The 21,626-nt window shown below is 34.0% G+C and overlaps 1 protein-coding gene across 1 annotated transcript in view; it reads right to left on the bottom strand.

Annotated features, from left to right (window-relative positions):
* LOC129228483 (clotting factor G beta subunit-like) overlaps positions 1-21,626 on the bottom strand; it is a 34,151-nt gene that overhangs the window by 6,607 nt on the left and 5,918 nt on the right. The window contains exons 2-6 of the mRNA XM_054863164.1: positions 18,883-19,052; positions 17,053-17,201; positions 4,848-4,918; positions 3,172-3,257; positions 1,955-2,055 (exon numbers count right to left, since the gene is read on the bottom strand). Coding sequence (XP_054719139.1) covers positions 1,955-2,055; positions 3,172-3,257; positions 4,848-4,918; positions 17,053-17,201; positions 18,883-19,052 — 577 coding nt within the window. The remainder of the gene's footprint in view (positions 1-1,954; positions 2,056-3,171; positions 3,258-4,847; positions 4,919-17,052; positions 17,202-18,882; positions 19,053-21,626) is intronic.

The raw sequence follows: 21,626 nt of genomic DNA, 5'->3' as shown, positions 1-21,626 counted from the left end.
AATGCTGAAGTGCTCTTAAGCCCACAGAAGTACAATAACTTCTAAAATGTCCTTCTGATTCACTTTTTGGTTCATTTTACGGCCCTCATCCACAAAAAACTAGAGTTTTTTTGTCGCTTTGTCCTGATTCCATCTCAGACCAAGCCTGACTTCGGATTTTGGCGATATCTAACACTTTCTAAGGTGCTTGGAGCGTCTACCAAGGGCGCCTATATGCAAAATTTTAAGGTGGCGGGGGGGGGGGGGGTCTGATATTTTCCCCATGGTTTAGCAGGATATTTTCGCCATGGAAACCGACTTTAGTATAGATTAGAGGTAATAAAATTTAACATTTTTGATAACTAATTTATTGATGGCTAGACAAAAAATGTTTTTATATTTTTACAAAGAAAAAAGTATTAAAAGGAAGAGGAAGTTCTCCTTTTCAAAGGGGGGGGGGGCTTGAGCCCCCTCTTTCCCCCTATATGGGAGCCTATCGTGTCTACAGACCAAATCCTATGGTTCTAGGGGATATGAACCGGTTGAACGGTAAATCAGTGAAAGGTATCTCTTCCAGCATGGTCTTGCGGGCCCGTCTCAAACGTTTCTGGAATCTTTAGAGTCATACAAATGCCTGAGTTTTTGGAACTTGCAGAACTTCCGTTTGAGCTTTTTTTCCCCCTTTGTCGCATTTAGCGGTCACAAATTCCCACAAACGACTGCTCTCGCGAAAACCCGAGGGTCTCATTGAACTCACTTTTGGATGACCTGACAATAAACTGAAATGTTCACTGTTCGTTTTTGTACACTTTCTGGACATCGAATATCATTTCCAAGCCACTTGAAACGGCATGCCGTTTCAAATACTGTTTGTAGGCACAACAAGCAAACGAACTGTCATTCTACTTGGTTTAACATCTTAATAGCAAGTATTTTGCTTAAAACTGTAAGAAAACCGAAAAACAATTCACAAACTAGGTAATATATTGTAAATTATTTCCTAATAAAGTGAGAAACAAAAATGAATTAGGTACCAATTAAAATGAAATTACCTTTCTTTCATTTGATGATACAATTTTTGCTTGATATTATTTTACCGCACCCAGTATACTGCCGTGCTAAGCAAAAAAGGGGACTTTGCAGTTGGGCTCAAGCTGATATATTGTATTTTGAAGTGTGGCTCTTCCATACATTTGATTCAGATGGGGTTTTTTTTTTTTTTTTTAAGAATTTTTCAAAGCAATAGCTCTTGATCAAATGACCCTAAAACATTTTATTTATTAAATGAAATACGAAACATAGAACAATTTGGTTATAATAACTCAAATTTGCTCAAAAGGGCTGGTATGACTACTTTTACTACTGTGCTTAGCACGGCCGTATGAATAAACTTAAACTCCAGTTTAATTTTGGTTCAGCTTAAGAAAAATCAATTTAGTTTTGAATTGGACTTAGACTGGATTGGAAAAAATCAAAACTCAATAGCTTTCATTTTCAGACAGTAACACTGTATTATTTTTGTTCCAAAAAAAAAAAAAAAAATATTAATCATGTTTGAAAGTCGAAATTTTCAGAAGTTTCAAAGGCAATCTAAAATAGAAAATGTAATTGTTATGATTAGACACACATTACCCAGTATTATTGGTTGAGTGACGACTTGACTTATTTCTGGATTTGACCATGAAAGCCCTCTACTCAGTTATAAAACAAAAAAGTTTATTCTTCTAATTAATTTTATCTTTATGTGTGTTTCTGTCAAGAAGAAAAAGATGTGTGGATAGCATATATTTTTTAATGCTTAACCCTTTATATGTTACAAGAAACACAGAGCTATTAAGAAACCCAAATTTTATTCACAAAAAATCTAATTTTCCATTTTTTCCAATTTTTCCCGAAAAAAAACCGGTAATAAACCGTTTTTTTTTTCCACCACTTCAAAATTTCCGGAAATTTTACATCTTTAGTCTTGACTTACTTGGGATTATTACCATCAAAACAGTGAGCCGCCGATAAGACGTGTCGACTGTCGATCATAAAGGCCGTGCACGTAAATGCTTCATTCTTCATCAGAGCTACCTGTAATGACACAAAAGGCTCTGTTTATTTCATTTTATTAAAATCTTCTGTCTTTGAGTGCGTGTGTGTGTTTGTCTTACAAACACATGGGTGACTTGGTAAGATTTGCTACAAGTCCGTGGTGACTTAATTTGTTGCTCACAGAGCTAATAGAGCGTTTATATCAGGAATTTTCCTTTCCTTGTTTTCCTCTGTGTGTCAATGGTGCTGTGATGGTCATTTTAATCTGTAAAAATTCGCTTTAACAATAGTGGAAGAGTTTCAGATCCCGTGCGCTCCCATACAAATTAAGCTTTGCATTAGTGGACTGTTTTGTCAAAAAACCTTCCCACGACTCAGTTTTGTCTTGTTAAAGCGAAATGACCTTCCCTCAGGAGAATATTCTGGCTGCGATTGTTTTCAGAAAATAAATAAATAAATAAACTTAAAAAACATAGTAATAAATTGAATTCTGACACTTTGAATTAAAAAATTATGTTTTTCGCAATCACAAGTTGCGACAGAACCCTATTCATTGGGGTTATTGTTTCTAGAAACGGCCCCTGTCTCCTCAAGTCTGCTCCTTCTCCTGGGTGGTTACGTGTGTAGGTGTGTGTGTGCGTGTGTAGGCGCGCGCGTATGTGTGGGAATGTGGGTTAGGTATGTTGTGTTGTGTATGTGAGGAGTGTGTGTATGTGTGTTGACAGTGCTGGTGCATTGGCGGGGACAGTGGTGAAGGAGCAGAAGCCGGTCGACGTAGTGCTACAGAAGCCCCAGTAGAACCTGTAAAAGGAGCCACAACGCCAAGAACGGTCAAATGAAAACAACAAGCAATCGTGATTGATCAATAACTAAATGAAACAGAAAGAAAAATCAATGATACCTTCAGAAATATACTCTTTTCAATCAAAAATAGTGTTATAAAACTTTGTCATTTATTATTCTTCAAAATATTCTTTTATGTTATAACTCCTTAATTAATATTGGTTTTATCTCTTCAAAGTCAAAAAGCAAATGTTAGTTTTTGTAATGCAATACTATACCATAAGGTGTTGCAATAGTTTTCAATAATAAGAAGATATGCTTTGAAAGAATGATATGGTATTGGGATATAGTATATAAAAGTTTGGATATTACCATCCAAGGAAAGTCACCAGGTTCCACTTTTTCTCCATTCATGATAAATGCGCCAAAGCTATTCGCTGCTGGAGAAGCACCGCAAGCTAAAGTGAAAGAAAAAAGTGAAACCTCTTTTTATCACCAGATATAAGGTAAACACACCAGTAGTGACCAATGCTTAGTAGTGATTCAGTAGTGGACACTTCAAGGATTATGTTTAAAAAAAATAAGATTTCAGGTTTCCCAATAGATTCAAACGCGCAGGAGGTAATACGGTAATACCTCCTGCACGTTTAATGCACTTTTGAATGCATTGGGAGACCTGGAATCGTATTTTTTCAAATATAAACCTTGAAGTGGCCCCTACTGAAGCACTACTAAGTACTGACACTACTGATGTGTTTACCTTATATTTCAAACAAAACTAGACTACTATTTCACGCATTTTAATTCCTTTTTTATAAATTGGACTTTCCTCAATTGTACTTTTCTTTTGGTTTCCTACTTAGGCTTTCTATGAGATCCAGACAGGTTGCCTTCGTGCCCGACGCAAATAAACCAACTATAAAATAATGTTAAATCAATGGAAAATATTTTATTAGAGAGTTTCTGAACTTCATTCCAAGTCACATTAATTGCATAGACAAAATCTGTTTTTAGGACATGTATTTGAAGTTACTTTGTTGCCTGTCTCACAGTAGTAAAAATCTTTTCAGAACTATCTCAGCAACTTCTTTCCATCTCTTCTGTTGCTTTTTGTCTTTATTTTTTTAAACTCTGGGCAAATTTTTGGAACACCAACTAAATCTAATTATCAAAATTCTAATAGATTCGAAAACCATCGAAAATTCTTTTCTAACAAATTATTTACGAGGTATGGTCGAAATGCATCCAACTTTATTATTATTATTATTATTATTATTATTATTATTATTATTATTATTATTATTATTATTATTATTATTATTATTATTATTATTATTATTATTATTATTATTATTATTATTATTATTATTATTATTATTATTATTATTATTATTATTATTATTATTATTATTATTATTATTGTTGTTGTTGTTGTTGTTGTTGTTGTGTTATTATTATTATTATTATTATTATTATTATTATTATTATTATTATTATTATTATTATTATTATTATTATCCTTGGGATCGATATCGACCGACAAATTCACTGATCTCTGATGTACACGGAAAAGTTTGCCCACAGTTATCTCTCACTTAAAAATATTGAATTAAACTTACAAAAAAAATTAGACTTCTAAGAGGAGAAGAAAAAGAAAATAATAATAATAACACACTCGCACTTAATAGCATTGAAATGTAAATTATCAGAACAAGTAACATGTTTGTAGTAAAATATAGTTTTTAGATATTTCTCCTCGCTTGCATTTACCAGAATATCAAATATATCATATGAGACAGTGAGAAGCAAAGGGATGTAAGTGGAAAAATTAAAAATTTGGAGATAACCAGCACAAAACGTAGGTGAACCTCACCTCTGTCTTGGGGCAAGAGATTGTACTAGTAATCCTGGTTAACGCTGCTGCACAGGATGATTTAGAAAAAAATCAATGAAAGCCTAACGCGTTTTACTTAAAACATGAAAATGACCACTTACATCCCTTTGCTTCTCACTGCCTCATATAACAGGCAAAAACGTTAAAGCCTTACTTTGGCTGAGAGCATCTTCAACCAACAGCAGTACGGTAATGAAAAATCGAACACAAGTCCACATATTTCTTCTTTAGCTGATACAAGATCAAAGACTTTCTTTTTCTTCAAATAAGAGCTTTAAGCTTCTCTAAAGAAAATCAGCTAAGTACTTTCTCACTGGACTTTCCCATGACCTGTAAAATAAAGAAAGTAAGAAACTGAAGCATTATTAATATCATTATGGTATTTCATTTTCAGTAAGGAGATTTTTTTATTATTTATTTATAACATTGGTGTTGCATTTTTGAGGAGCTCTTTGACAAATGAACAGAAAAATGATTACAAACTCAGGAGAAAAAACACTCCATGGTGCCTCTCAGAATTGTTGGCGCTCATCCTTGGACGGGTCAAATCAAAACTCATTGAAAACAAAAGCAGCATGAGTTACTGTAATTAAGTGTTGGCGAAACAAGTATTTTTTGAGACACGTCGTTGTTTGTTTAGAATAAGAAATAAATATCAGCTGAAAACGCCAGCCTGACTCCAAGATAAAATGCATTGTGGAAGTCTTGATCTGCTTAGCGCGTTTAATGCACTCCACATTCCTACAAATTAGATATTTTTGACTTTTCTACCGAACTCCAACAATGCTGAGCTTTAGGGTGGTTCAAAAATACACGTAAAAAAAGTTTATCCTAGATAACAGGCCGCCCTCAATATTTTTAGACTTGTGGATAGTAATATACTTAAGGATTTTAGCTTCCTATTTTAACTGAAAGAGGATGCTCAGTAGGGTGGGTCGAAAAAAGGGTATGTTTGATAAGCAACTTCTAAAAGCAAAAAATAGTTGTGTATTGCCATCGTAAACACGGGAAAAATAATTAAAAAATTAATATTTATGTCTTCAGATCGCCCACTGGCAGCAAAATTTGAAAAAAAAACGTTAAAAAATGGTCAATTTTCAAATATTTTTATAAAAATCTAAATGTTTAAAATTTTTGTTCTGATCCCGTTTAAATGCTTCCTTTTAATAGTCTTTTAATATGTCTTTGAAAATATTTAATTCCTTTGCAGTTTTTAGTGCATGCATAAGCCGCAAAGTTAAGTGAAATCAACCAAACATCGTCGTTTTTAACTTATTTTGTATATTGCAGTATTTTTTCTTTTAGATCCCAGTTATGTGTATTTTTTACAGTAAAACGCTATATAGCTCTTTGCTGGAACTGCAATTATAATGCATTGCATTAACAACCCAGAACCCACCCCAAGTAGGTGGTTGAACTTTGTGTTCTACCCTGCAATTTCCAAAAAGACTGGACTAATTGACAAGACTTATACATTTGTAAAGTAACTTTCATAATAACTATATGGTTTTAAACAAGTTTCTACGATTAGATCAAGGTGTGAAGTTGAACTTACGACTCAGCCTTGACACTGATGCTTGAAAAATATAAAGGTTTCCATATAAATCCATCTCTTCCGTCTAATATCTCAAATGAATTTCTGCAGATTCATTGAAAAGTTCCACAATCTATTCCACTACCTGTACGTGATATGGGAATTTTAAGAATACATACTTAAGAATACATGTATAGTTTCTAGAAAGGATAAAATATCTTTGTTTTTTACATTATTACTGAAGCGAGGAAGTAAACTCGCTGACTTGTCAACTAACTGCTGTAGTTTGAATCTTCAAATCATAATATTGATGGAAGAAATTCGTTTATAGCTATAGAAGTGTTTGTTTATTGGTAGTCTTTGTGTTGTATAGATATCCTACTGTAATCTAGCTTCTTTATATTTCGCCTTCAGCGCATTGCTATGACCAATAACAATTTCTCAAAAATAACAACGTAAGCATTTTATTGAATCATCGGATCCACGATGATTTTGGAAGATTATTACACGTCTGACTTGTAGATTTTGTAACTTTAAATAAATGTACAGGTCCGGGTTTCACGAAAGTTTGTTCTCTTCTTTAAAATTTTAATTATATCAAACCATAGAGGCCTAATTTATAAAGATATTATTTATGAGTGCCTTCATTCCACTAGTAGTTTAGTTTAAGTATTATACAGCCCCAGCACTCCGTTAGCACATGTTAACAAAAGCTAATGACTGAAACGTCTTAATTTTGTGGGAGCGAGATCAAAGTCATATTTTCCTTTCTGTATTGCAATAACAATATCACTCAAATGCTTTTTATCGCTTTTTAAGTCAGTTTCCAAAACTTCGATTTCTTCCAACCGAGTTCCTTCTAAGTTAATAATATTTAATTTTACAAAAACAGTCGATGCTTTACCCATAAATCAGTAAATATTCCTCTTTTACATTCCGGCTGTGGAATGGGTTATTAAACTGGACAGTGAGTCGGTAGGTAGGGTGTTTTTTGGGATGAGACAAGATATGGATTAACGTGAAAAGCTTTATGCTCGCGATCCTCAATGCAAAAATTGAGTCACAAGTCTAACTTTAAACTTGATCAAAACTTAGAAACTTGTTTAATACCAAATAGTTATTATTATTGTAAAAGTTACTTTACAAATGTCTAAGTCTTGTCAATAAGTCCAGTCTTCTTGGAAACTGCCAAATTGGGGTGGGTTCTGGGTTATTAATGCAACATAATTTACTTGCAGTTCCAGCAAAGAGCTGTATAGTGCACATGTAATGTAAAAAAATATATACAATTGGGATTTAAATGAAAAAATACTGCAATATACAAAATAAGCTAAAAACGTCAATTTTGGGTTGATTTCGCGTAACTTTACGGCTTATGCGCGAACTAAAAACTGTAAAGGAATGCAAATATTTTCAAGGATATTTTTAAAGACTATTAAAAGGAAGCATTTAAACGGGATTAGAATAAAAATTTTGAACATTTGGGGATTTATAAAATTATTTGGAAATTGACCAGTTTTTACCTTTTTTTTCAAACTTTCTTGCCAATGAGCGATCTAAAGACATAAATATATTTTTTTTTAATATTATTTTTTCCATGTTTAGGATGTTAATACACTACTTTTTTTGCTGTTAGAAGTTGCTTATCAAACTTTTCCTTTTTTAGGCCCACCCTAATGCTCAACTCCCTTCTCCAAACTTTATACGCATGGGGGAGGGGATTAAAAAATACATTGAACTGAAAAAACAGTGCTACATATCTTTACTAATATTATAAAGAGAGAGGGCGGATTTTTGTGTGTTTATATGTTCGAGGTAATCTCCGGAACCACTGCACCTATTTGAAAAATTCTTTCACTATATGAAAGGCGCTTTCTTACTGAGTAACATAGGCCATAATTCGAAAAAATCCGGTAAATAGTTCTTTTTTTATTCAAATTTAGGCCCAAATTTCACGTAAATTGCCTATTATTGGCTTTTAAAGGGGTGAAAAATTACTTGCACACATTAATATTATATATCGTTAAAAAGGGTAGAATTTTCTGCGTTCTAAACAATTTATTTCAATGCTCTAACTTAATTACGGCGGGAGTAATTTGCGTTTTTAGTTCGAACTTTTTTAGGCTTAGCTGAAATTCAGGCAATACTTTCTTCATTAAATCTATCAATAAAAAGTGAAGGAATTGTCCCACAGTTTTCTTTTTGACAGCATTGGAAAAAGCGAGATTTTTTACTCCAGATCTCTATCGACCTTTGGTCGAAAAAATTAGCTTCTATCTTCAAAGGAAAAAAAGTTACTAGTGTTTTTAAATCAATTTCGAAATATGTCAATTTGATTCAGGTAGTCAACCATTTTATTTTCGCGTTTCCATGGTTACGCTTTTAAAATCCGTCTTTCGCATTTTAATTTCTTAAAAGTATTTTAATATCTGTCGTCATTGTTTGGAAGGGTAATTTTGCATGGTGTTTTTTTTTTCTTTTACTTAAGTTATTCTTTAAGTTATTAAGTTATTCTTTTAATTAATTGTTTAATATATGTCACTTGACACAATTTTTGTTCTTAAGGTAGACCGGGCAAAGTAGAGCAACGCAGCTCTTAATATATAAAGATTTCAAAGCTACTGTTAACGTGATTTATATTTTTTTGTTTGTTTGGATAAACATATATTATTGCCAAGGAAAAAACATCCGCTTCACTCGCAAAAAGGCTGGGTTCCGGTAGCGTGGTCGCTTGGCACGTTAGGCGCTGAGCAGTTCAATCTAGGATTATTGTTTTAAGGCAACCGTTAATGTAATTCATTGTTTTGGCGATTTGTTTTGAAAGAAAAGAAACTTTTGATTTGTTTTTATCCGAGTGAAATGTACGACATTTTCTTTTTTTTTCTGACGTTGATTTTTGAATGTTCCACGGGATGTTTTTTTTTTTCGTTAGACGGATGGATTATGATAGCGTGGTTGCTGGGCAAGTTTGGCGATAAACAATAGAGCTGTGGAATTATTTTTACATTTGAAAGATATTATTTGATGTCTCTATATGTGTTTGTGTCTGTGTGCAGGCATGAGTGTGTGTATGTGTATGTGTGTGTGTGTGTGTGTGTGTAGGAGTGTGTGTTTGGGTCTGTGCGCAGGCATGATTGTGTGTAGGCGTGTGTGTTTATGCGTGTGTGTGTGTGGGATATGGACGCAACCTGGAGACTGTTTTCACAAGAGGAGCAGCATCGTGAGGCCGGTCGACGCGACGGTGGTGCTGGCAGAGGGTGCTGGTGGGAAAATAAAATGATAGGAATTCAAAACAGTCAAATAAGAACAATAAGCAATCGTGATTGCTCAAAAAAAAAAAAAAAAAAAAAAAAAAAAAAAAAAAAAATTAACTCTAATTTGAATTTCGAAACTTTGAATTCAAATTATGTTTTTCGCAATCACGAGTTGCGACAAGACTCTACTGGTTAGAGTTATTGTTTCTAGAAATGGCTCCCCCGCCCAAGCATGTCCCTCCTCCTGGGTGCTTACGTGTATATAGTTGTGTGCGTGTGTGTGTAGGCTTACGTGTGTGCACGTAGGCGTGTGTATGTGTGTAAAGGCGTGCGCGCGTAGGCAACTGTGTATGCGCATGCGTGTGTAGGACATGGACAGCAAAAGTGGATTCCGGGGGACAGTGCTCAGGACCAGCCGCGCCGCCGCCGGTGGACGGTGGTGCTGCAGCCCTGGTCCAAGCTGAAAAAGGAACCACAACGTCAAGGACAGTCAAATGAGAACAATAAGCAATCGTGATTGCTCAAAAAAAAAAAAAAAAAAATCGGCTTTTAAAATATTTCGTTAATTCGTTAGTTCGGGGTTTATTATTTGGTAAACAGGGGTTTTTGCTTTCATTTTAGTAGGAAAAAAAGTAAAAATTTACTAAATCGCGGAATCCGTTAAATAAAGGCTCGTTAAATCGGGGTCCGACTGTAATACAATAATATATTACAATTGGCAATATGCGTTAAAACCAATGATTCATCTAGACGGTTAATCCCAAATCTTCCTTCGCCGCATCTCTAATGCTAGGTATTGGCAGAGCTGCCAACTTTTGAAAATCCAAAATCGTAGCAGAATTTTGCAGTAAGGAGGGGGAGGGAGCGTGATCGCTGCCGCAGTTTTAAACACACACAGTGAGGAATTGTCAACAATATAAAGAACAAAAACAAAGATACTTAACAAATTTCAAATATGATACAGATAATATTAAAAGGGAATTAAAAAAATTGTATTCTTCACGGAATTTTTGGCCGTTTTTTGCCTTTTTTACCGAAGATTCAATAACTGGATAAACGTTGCGATCTGGAAACCGATCCATCTTTGCAGCATGCAACTTTCGAAGAGCGATGCTTCTTGTTCAGAGACCGTCTGCACACGTGTAAAAGTTTGATTTTCTGAACTCACAGAGTTAGTTTTTTCATGCTGTTTATTTAAAAATTTATTATTATTTTTTTTTTGCGTTTTTGGGATAATAAATTCCAAAAAAAAAAAGAAAAAAAAATAGAAAAAGGTAATTTTTGGACCCGCTTTCGTAGCGTCGTAGTTTAAAGCTGAAATTCGTAGAAACTACGATTTTTTCGTAGCAGTTGGCAGTTCTGGGTATTAGCATATCGGTTCTCCCCGATAACGCAAGCATTAAGGTAAGTGCGCGAAATAAGGCCAACCTAAGGTTTAGGTCCTAATCTCTCGCTCATTTATGATTCAATTGACGACAATTTTTTTCACTCATTAAATGGCTCATAAAAATCTGAAGAGGGTCCGGAACACCTGGGAATTCCCCTTGTAACCTCTAACCCCTACACATAAACTTACACGTGAAAAGTTATTCATAGAAAGTTTTTTCTTGTTTACTTCTGTAAAAAATACTTACCAGTTAAAATAATTAGTTTATTCATAATTTACTGAAATTTCTTTTTGTACTAAGAAGTCGAAAAAACCGGGTAGACAAAAATGTCATTTCGTAAAAAAGCAAAAAATGTCGTAAAAATTGAAAAATAAAGCAATTAAATTTTTTTTCCCGTTTTGTGTTACATATTTTAAACGCTAACGATGAAGTGCAAATGAAAACAAAATGTCAATTAAAATTAAAATATTTACTCTTTTAAACTTTTGTTTTTCTTCAAAAATGGCATTCCGTCACACATGGAATTGCCCTGTATCATAAAATATTGTCTAGTTCATCTAAAAATTATCTTGTTTGAATATCTTCATGCTCATAGATTTCCTATTAGTCAAAAGAATTAAAATAATTAGGAAATTTTTCGTTTTGTTCAACTCAAAAAACGAAGGGGTAAAAAAATAATAACGGAAAATAAAAACGCACACACACACATTTAGATAAAATAACTAATGCGCAGATGTTTTTTCGCAACTATGCATTGGAACAATATATCGCTCATTTGGAAGAAGAGGGCCACAATACGAAGAAATGAAATTTTACAGAAGAACTTGAAGTTGAACTCTTCAGGCAATTTGCATTAAGAAAAGGAAGTTTGCTGTGCTCTCTAGTGGTTAATATAATAACAAAAAAATCTGTCATTATTTTCAAAGAAGATAACGTCATTTGAGGCCCTTTAAGCGAAAAAAAACGGAAACTAAAAATTTCGTATTGTGGCCCTCTTCTTCCAAACAAGCGATATGTAAAAGAAAAAAAAAATCGGCAAGAACTATTACGCTGTTGTTGATAAAAGTAATCCCTTGCAAAAACTATCACCTCATAAGATATAACACCAGCTACGCAAGAAATAAACACACCTCAAAATTAATTCAAGTACCATCAATGATGAGTACGATAATCAGGTAACCTAACCTTAATGTTACTTCACTAATTGAGAGTGGGGTTGCATTGCTAAACGGGTTTTGTAATTTCTCTTTGGCGATGACGGAAACATCACACACACCCGTTTTTAGCCCTTAGGCATAAAATTATTCTGCTTGACGCGGGAATTTCTACTATCAATTCCGTCTGATGAAAAAATATTAACTGTACGTTTAATGGCATTAAAAAAAAACCATATAAAACACAAACATAAGACATTATAAAATTAATTGATAAGTACAACCTGTATTGCTGATTTTCAATTCGTTTGACGCGGCTAGTGAACACATCGTTCAGTTTATAAGCAATGGACTTCAGACAATACAAGCTCGTAGCTCACAATATTTTTTGAAAATCGAAGTGGCATAATAGAAGTTGACACATCTTTATGCACAAAATTAAAATATTATTATTCACATCGATAAACGCAATCGCACAAGTCTTAGTGCAGTTCTGTCTAAAATTTAAAAAAAAAAAAGTTACTACTGGCGCCATCTATTGGAAAATACATAGTAATGTCCCCAAGAGGAAAAAAGAAGTTGAAACTGAAATGATTCCGTGCCGGCTTAGCCGGTTGCAGGAAAACTTTGCAATCCACTCAATATTAACTTCGGTGAAAAACGGCAGGGTTACAAGACCTTCTGAAGTTGACAGGCGACTTTGAAATGAATGGATGAAAAAAAAAAATTGTTTTGTTAATTACTGATATGCATCATGAAGTTTTGTTGTTGAAGATTGTTGCACATTTATTTAATACTAGGGTTAATACTAGGATTAGAAATATGGCTTTTAAGCCAAGGGTTCGGGGGGAAGGCACTCTACCCTCTCTCGTTGCGCGTCTATATGACTGTAAGTTTTATCTTACAACTTTCAAAAGGGCTTATTTGAAGATAAGAAATTGCATATAGGGAATCATAATTTACACGCATCATTATTGGGATAAATGCAGAACAGTTGTTCGGGAGATGGACAAAAGCTGTAATTTCTCTTCTGGCTTTAAAAACTTAATGTATTAATAAATGTATGTATTTGTTGTTTTTTTATGTGTATGTATGTTCCCACACAGCACATTCGTCTATAGAACGACTATTTCTCGTCGAAACTCATATAAAACTCATCTACACTCATCTACATCTAAAGGTGATATCTATTCTACGACTAATAAACGTTACTTCTATAGATGTTCTATTAAACGTCTATAGTTGGACATCTATTAGTTATCCTTTACAGACATAAATTAGATCATCCACAAGGGTTGTCTACTAAACGTCGAATAGAAGGGTCCAGTAGAATCAACACAAACAGTGATGGGTGAGAGCGGATTGCGGTGGTGCTAATTGCTACGAACAGTGAATTAAAAATAGTTCATTAGTTCGTAGAACAACGGTTAAAGGGCTAGAACTTCATTTTTAAAATAAATTACTGACAATGATGATATTTTTAAATTAATTGATATGTTTGGCAACACTTATTGCTATGGTATTAGTGTTGAAGCACGTGCTTCAACGTACGTTGAACAGCACCGCTTTTTACTTCTGATATTTTAGCGGCTGTTTTATAGCGCCTTGATTTCGGTAAGCCTATTCATCTTGTTGATTTCTGTTTCAAAATGATATATGGAAATAAGACTGTTGGATAAAAGATATGCTTGCACATATGAAAAATTGGAAATAAGGTTTTAAGTTTAGTACTGTAATTGCAATAAGTACTAAAAAATTGGACTGGCAGATTAGACAAAAATGTATGAGTATGAAAAGGTTAAGGAAAATGTAATGTGTCGTATAAACATTACAATTAAGAGTCCAGAATTTAAAAAAAGGTGTGCTGCGTTAATAAGCTCACCCTAGAAGACGTTTTTTAGATTATCTATAACTGTTCTTGGAAACGTTACCTAGCGCAATGGATATCGTCCATTATTGATCTGATTCCACCATTTTTCATCCATTGTAGTCGTCTTTTCGACGTGTACAAGACGACTTTCGACTGTTCTGAGGGGACATTTCGACGAGTTAGGGACGGTTTTTAGATCAGTTATAGACGAGTGTTTGAACCAGATTCGACGACTTTTCAACGTCTATTCCACCAGTTTATGTTGTATGGGTTGTTGCTACAAGTATGGATATTATGATTTTGCTCTCCCTTTGAAAGTTTTGAATAGACGGGTCTGGCAGGAATTCACGACGAATAATTACAGGATGAATAATTTGCAATATTTGATATGAATCTCCCTCTTATTTAGTTACGCTATGTTCTTTTGAAGCGAGTATAAATACAATTTAAATGTTTTAACTTTATATCTAACTCGTCTTTTTGGATGAATTGAATGATAAAATTTTTGCTTTTCATCTAAGATCCTGGAGGAGGAGAGAAGAGACCACCTCAGGAGGTTACTCACACATTGAGAGTACTAACAGGATAGGAAGAGAAAGGACTTAATGACTATTTTAGCGAATGAAATTCGATTTCGTTTTACCTCTGCTTAATTGATAGAGACACCACTGCACATTCAGCAATAAAAATTATTTTCTGATGTAAATGCAGGACGAATATCAAACAAGGCAGACGATTTTTGCTCTTGCTATGTTATTTTCACAAAAGAGATTTTCACTTGCTACCATCTGCAATATTGTTACCATCTATTATTTGTACATAGCATTTCGAAGAAGAATCTTTATATCCAGAAACTCATGTAACCACCATATGCTGTACTTCGAGTTTTTTTCAGTATTTTTTTATACAGGCAGTGCTATATTTCGAAACTATTCCTGATATCAATTCACGTTTAGTTCTAATTTTTGAACATTTTCATTTTTTTTAGTAGAATAGTAAAAAAAAACGTTCTGATGAATGAAACTCATTTAAGCAGTCAAAAAGCGTTGCTATTTTGTTGGCTTTTAGATAGGAACGCGACATCGGTATCTTCAAAACATTGATGTTTTTACCGTCGATATATTAGGATCGATGCTTTTCTTACATGGATGTTGGTGTTCAATGTTTTTCGATGTCTTAACAGCAATAATTGCTTTCTGTAAAGTAGTATGGCACATACAGTGCAATTGAAAATTCTAGGAAGTTATTTCTATAGAGTTTTTGATCTCATTTTAGGAGAGGGGTCTCGTTCTTTGGGGATGCTGAATAGTATTTGAGGGGGGGGGATAACGGAGAGGCATCATCCTTGGAAGAATGGGAATCCCTGGTTTAGAATATATGGTGTAATCTTTTGTGTGGATGTAGAGAAACTGCTTAAGCAAGTTCGAGTGCTTCCAGAAAATTGGCTAAGAGAAAAACTGGTGAGAAAATCCAAATAAACCTGGACGTACTGTCTGACCATCGATTACATGGAAAGGCTAATATCCGGTTTATAGGCGGAAATGGACGTATCTATTAGTTTATAGGGATGTTAGTTGGTTTGCTTCAGATGTGCACTTTTGCCTCTCTATTATTTAGCCTTAGTTTCGTAAAAATGAAAATTTGCTCACAGCAGCATTTTTTAAATCTAAAGTATATTCGAACCATATTCTCACGGCAAAAAATAATTGATTTATTTATTCACAACAAAGTTTTGAGCTTACCATTTTGCTTTTACGTTCCTGAACGAAATGAAAATGTTTTACTTTCTTTTTGTTGCTTCCATGGTAACTATTTTTGTTTCCCCTTATTTCATTTTCGAGAATGCAATAAATAAATAAGGCACTAGTGACGTTATAAAACGCAGGACATAAAGAAATCCCATCGTTATTTTCCCTTCTCCCTCACTAGATTCATTCAGATGAAATCGTCTTTACTTGGCAGATTGCCGAATTACATACAATCCGTGGTCAAACAGTAGTTACATATTAGTAACGGTTACACACGGAATAGTGTATATTCCCTTTTTATCTACAGGACCAATGACACAGTTAGTACCAGAGTGGCCGCCGCTTATATGAATCACATTTGTTCTAAACAGTTTTGATCCCATAAAGTGGCTGATTCAATAAAACGGCTAATTCAATAAAGCTGAATTGTGTTCTGTTTTTGACGATTTTATTCATTAGAGTGGTTGATTCAATTAACCACTGATTCAATTAACCGGCATAAATCTGCCTGACAGATGATATAGGTATTCGTATTTTTTTTCTGGTTGACGATCTCCTTTCAAAGGCGCACAAAATGAATAAAAAACGAAATTCTTGGACAAGCAAATCTTTGAGAAGTTGATAAAAAGATGCTTTAATGGCTTTCGAAACTGCCAAATGTATTGGTAGATCTTTATGAAGATGTTTTAGGGATGAAGATGTTTTAGGGCAATGATATATCTATGGAAATTAATAGTAACACAGGAACCAAGGTCTTTGAAATTCACTGCCAACCATGAATAGATTCGTTTCATTTCACTTAATCCATTAATACGGAAAACTACACAAAAAATTAAATATCCTTGTTAAAATTGCCTAGATTTTTGATTTTATGGAATGGTTAGAACCTATGATTGTGTTTGGCCAAATCTTAATTAAAAAAATTGTGTAGTTATGTTGCTATACCGAATGTGGGGTGGGATGAACTGTATGCTATATATTTGTGTTTGAGAGGTAATGAATTGCCTAAAATCTGTTTCATAAAAAACCAGTAATTTTTAAAAACCTATTTTTCCACCAAAATTGTATTCAATAAGTGATTAGTTGAGTAATAAGAAACTTACAGCTAAAGTATGGATGGAAACACAATAGTTTTAATTTTTTCATTAGATGTGGGTCTGTAAATGAATTGAAATTATATGAAAGTTTTTGCCTAGCGTACAGTAGCATAAACGTCAATTACTGATACTTGAAACAGTTGCTCATAGACAAGAGTTAATCAAAAGTATTTTTGCTTTCAAAACATTTATTTTTAAAAATGAGGTGACGCTGCGACTATAAAATGCAAAGAACATCTTGGTCCATTTCTTCACACTCGTAGTTCTTCCTTGAAAGAACAATATTCACCATCAGGCAATGTATTCAAGTCCGCATTTTGCTCCGAATCCAGTTCATGTAAAAAGACAATCGTGTGTATCCTGCAACAAATCCTTGTTTCCCGCAACCGGATCCAAATCCCACAATGCCCACTACCGTCCAATGACCATTATCAATAATCATGAGTGGACCACCAGAGTCTCCCTGCGAAGGAAAAATACAATAATGAATCATTTTTATGAAATTATTCCAATGATTAAGTAAATTTTTTGTAATTTTATCAGAGAGAAATAGTTTTCAGTCATATAATCTACCTCAGCATTGTTAGCATTCGTCCTTGGACGAGTCTACTTTAATACCGGTGGAAAAAAAAGAAAGCGAAAGTTGCTACAAAGAAGCTTTGGTGAAACAAGTTGTTTTCCTCAAGCGCCGCTCTTCACAACAAGAAATAAATTTGAACTCAAAACTCGCTACCAACTTCCCGATAAGGAGCACATTGTGGAAGTTTGTATTTTTTAAGACTTCCGATGGATGTTAGGGGAAGTACTTGGGCTCGAGGGCTCCGGAATTTTTCCGAAATTGAAGCCTAAAAACACAATTGAAGGTCCTCTTCAATGATATTAGGCGAAGGCATGAGGTTCCAAACTCTGCCCCGGAAGTATGTTGGCATTAAAGTTTCAAAAACATAGTTGAAGTTTGTAGTCTTTTCGGGAAAATTTTTTGGAACTGGAAACGTAGTTGTAGGATTATTTTAGGTAAAGGAGTGGAATTCAAGGAATGTTCCCCGGGGATATTTTCGAACCTGAAGCTCCAAAAGTTCAAAGTTTCTGAAGATTTTCGATGACATTGGAGAGAGGGAGTTCAGAGCTTGGAAATTTTTTGGAAGTAATGTCGTAAAAATACAGTTGTAGGCGATTTTTTGTAATGTGTTAAAGGGGGGGGGGGAATCGCCGCAATCACCCCCTTATGTGAATCCGCCCCTGGAATAAGGTGTGTGGCGGGGGGAGGGGGAATGCGTGGACGCATACCTTTGTAAAGGATTCGACACTGAACCACAAACGCCTCCCGTTAGAAAGAGCTCATTAATACCGAATATGGAAACCTGAACGGCAACTGATTGTCTTTCGGATGCATTTAGATTCAACTAAGACCAAAAAATGCAGTCCAGTGAATTAAGTCCTCCACAAGTTGATATTCTGATTATTTTTTTGGCTTTTAATCTGTTACATTCTTTTTAACTGAATCTTTTTCTTTTATTTTGTAAGTGCGGATCGACCTCAAATTTAGAGAAAGATGGGACAAGATGGGGAAGCAAAATTTAATTCCTTTCAAAATCGGTAAAAATAAAAAATAAAAACAAAACTTTTTGAATTTCGTTTTGTTTGTTTCACCATTAAAAATACATAATTATAATTAACCATTAAAACTACCTAATCTAGAATTTCACAAAGAAACTTGAACCATCTGACCTACAACCCAGACAAGTCGCCCTGAGATTTCCATGGGTTTGATTTTTTGAAAAAGAATCAAACCCATGGAAATCTCAGAAGGGAAGTGCTTCAACTCGGACGAAAAGGACTGGGTCTCGTCACGGTCACAGAAATTCTGGGAATAAGAAATCCTTCGATCAGTTAATCAGTGGGATCGTGGTGCTCAGGCTTATGGTGCATACTTTGAATAAAGTCTTCATTTAGACCCACAGTATCGTTTGGTATCTTTTTATTTGAACAACCCATATATAATTTACAACCCTTTTCCATCTACCTTGTCTCCCCGCAACCTTATCTTAGGTTGCATTTGAAAAATTATGCTGAACCTATGCCTATTATTGCAGTTTTTCTTAACATTATCCATTTTAGTACCATTTTAGAAACAAAAATCTTACATGGCAGCTGTCTTTTCCACCCTCACGAAATCCGGCACACAAGATACCAGGTGTGATACCTCTGGAAATTTTATTCCTGAATGAAGGTGCACTGTATATCTTGTTGCATTCTCTGTTTTTAATCACTGGTAGAGAACCCAGTCGCATCAACACTGGACTCGACTCGCCATCTAGGAAAAGAAAAATACCAATAAACATTGTTTCAAACAAACTGGTCTCTAGAGGACTTTACATCTTCAGATCATTTTTTGAATTAAAGTATATGTCTTGTTTCTATTTTGTACGTCATTACGAATGTCACGTTTCAATTATTGAAGACTATTTAAAAAAAAATAATAAAAAATTTAACTTATCTTTGAACAGGCATTTTAAAATTCCTTCTTTTTTATTTTCCTATATTTTTTAACGTAAGTTTTTTGTTTCACTTGTAATAGTAGAATGCTTAACAATTTTAAGAATAAACTTTGGTATTAATAAAACGGTTTTTGAAGAATAAATAAATGAAATGAATAAAAACATAAATAAAATCATTCAAAATCGCAGGGGAGGAAAAAGAACACGATTTTTTCTTTTTCTTTTTAAATATCGTCAATTGCGAGAACTTTGTCCACTTTTATGATTCTTTGGCACATCCTCCGTATTATCCGAGGTAACTGGATGTCTATTTTACCCAATATAACAAAAACATCTTAGACACATAACACCGTGGCCGAAAATAAATCTAGGAAGGTAGGGTACTGGTGGTAAATGTTCTAAAGTGGCACAATTTTGTGCACATGAATTTGTACAAATGAGCACCGCCCTTTGAACGAGCACCGCCCTTTGCTCGTTCAAAATGCATGTAAAGCTCACCCTCACATAATGCATAATATTCTCACACATAGTTATTCTTGACTGACATTAGTGTTAAAAAATGATTTTTTTGTAGTTACCTTTTCTCAAACTAATGGTAGGAAAAAAATGAGCTTTTACTGTTCAAATTTAACGTTTAATTAAAATGGTAGCCATTTAAACTTCGAATGGGAGAGGAAAAGAAGGCCCATTTGAACATAGAATGTTTAACTAAGCTAACTTGTAGCAAAAAACCTTGAAAAATTCTCAAGTGATGGCATAAGGTAACGACATCAGTCACAGACATGCTTAAGACATTGTTTTAAATTAATTTTCCGAGCCTTTTAGTGTATTTAGACTTTTTAAACTATTTTTCTATCATGCAACAACATCTTATCTAACGTTTGGTTGCTTCTAGATCCTCTGAATTAGTTAAATCTATTTTTATTTGCTCAATTTCGAAAAAAGATCCGACCCACCCAGTAACAGACACCGAGAAATCCGATGATACCCAGCAACAGACAGGATAAGGAAGGGATGAGTAAGATGCAAGATTCCCTTTTTCTCTTAAAAAAGTGCAAAAGTTATTTTCAGAACTAAAACCTAAAGGAAATTCAAATGATCCGGAAACACCAGCTGACCTCGTAGTGGCTGTTCACAATCTTCCACCACTGCCTTGTAAATACCAACTGGCTCATAAAATTCACTCTGATAACACTTGATGACTGCACCGTATTCATGGGATACAGCAACATCAGTTTAACCCGTCTAAAAGGCTTATTATTTAAATCCAAACTTTATGACTGTCTGTTACTGGATATTTGTCTGTTCCTGGTGACCTTACCCTATCTTTTTTTTTATTCACAGCATTTGAGCAATAAGACTTTTTGTGTAACTTCTTTGTTTCTAGCACGTGCTGTATATAATTTCATGACTCTTTTTTCACGTGATAACCAGTGGTGTTCCCATAGGGTATAACTCCATATACGCCGTATACTCTCAAGCATTTTTTTTAGACATATAGCGTATGTATAAGATCACATACACAAATTGTGTGTAATGGATTACTGGGAGTATAGCCTTAGAAAAATTGATGGGAACATCACTGGTAATAACACAGTTTAAACTAACTAATAAGGTAAAATTAATCATTGAAAACCATTGTGTAACCATTCAGGTAAATTTATGAGTTAATTTTCCTTTTCTGAATTAAGAATTCTTTATTCTTGCAAATTTTTATTAAGGTAGATGACGAGGCTGTTGTGAATGTAACATCTGGATGCAGATGTGAACTGAACAGTTCCCATTTCCTTTTCATTATATTAATATTAGTGTAGGCAAGAGTAGATCCAGATTTTGGCTAAGAAGGGGGGTCATTAGTGCAAGGGTGTAGTCATAAATGCAATATTCAGGCTCCAATAAGGAATCTTGGGTGGAGTTTTTGAAATTTCTTTAGTCCCTTAGTGATTCCCAGCTCCTCTGGATCCGCGCTGGAGTGTAGGATATCATAAGTTTAAAAAAGATGTGTAAACATTTATAAGTCATATTTTTCTCGATTATAAACTTATAAATTTAATCCTATTAAAAAATTTTTTTTTGTCACTAAGTAATTGGTCAGCAGTTTAGTGTTATAAAAACAGTTACAGATAATAAAAAATATGCCAAGCATTAAATTAAAAAACATCAGTTCAAAATAATTTTTATCAACATAATTTGACAGTGAGCAGAGTTATATATTTTGAAAAAATGTTTTCTTAATAACACAGTTACTGTACAATTTAAACTTACACACTATAGGTTACAAATCCTTCAATGTAATTGGTATATGTCTATATGTTTCATATTGAGGAATTTTTCTTTGAACTACTACGATTGTTCTGAATTATAACTCTTGTTCATAAGTGCTCAATCAC

The sequence above is a fragment of the Uloborus diversus genome, chromosome 8, assembly GCF_026930045.1.
Source record: "Uloborus diversus isolate 005 chromosome 8, Udiv.v.3.1, whole genome shotgun sequence".
Taxonomy (NCBI): Eukaryota; Metazoa; Arthropoda; class Arachnida; order Araneae; family Uloboridae; genus Uloborus; species Uloborus diversus.
This window is presented reverse-complemented; position numbering and strand designations above follow the sequence as displayed.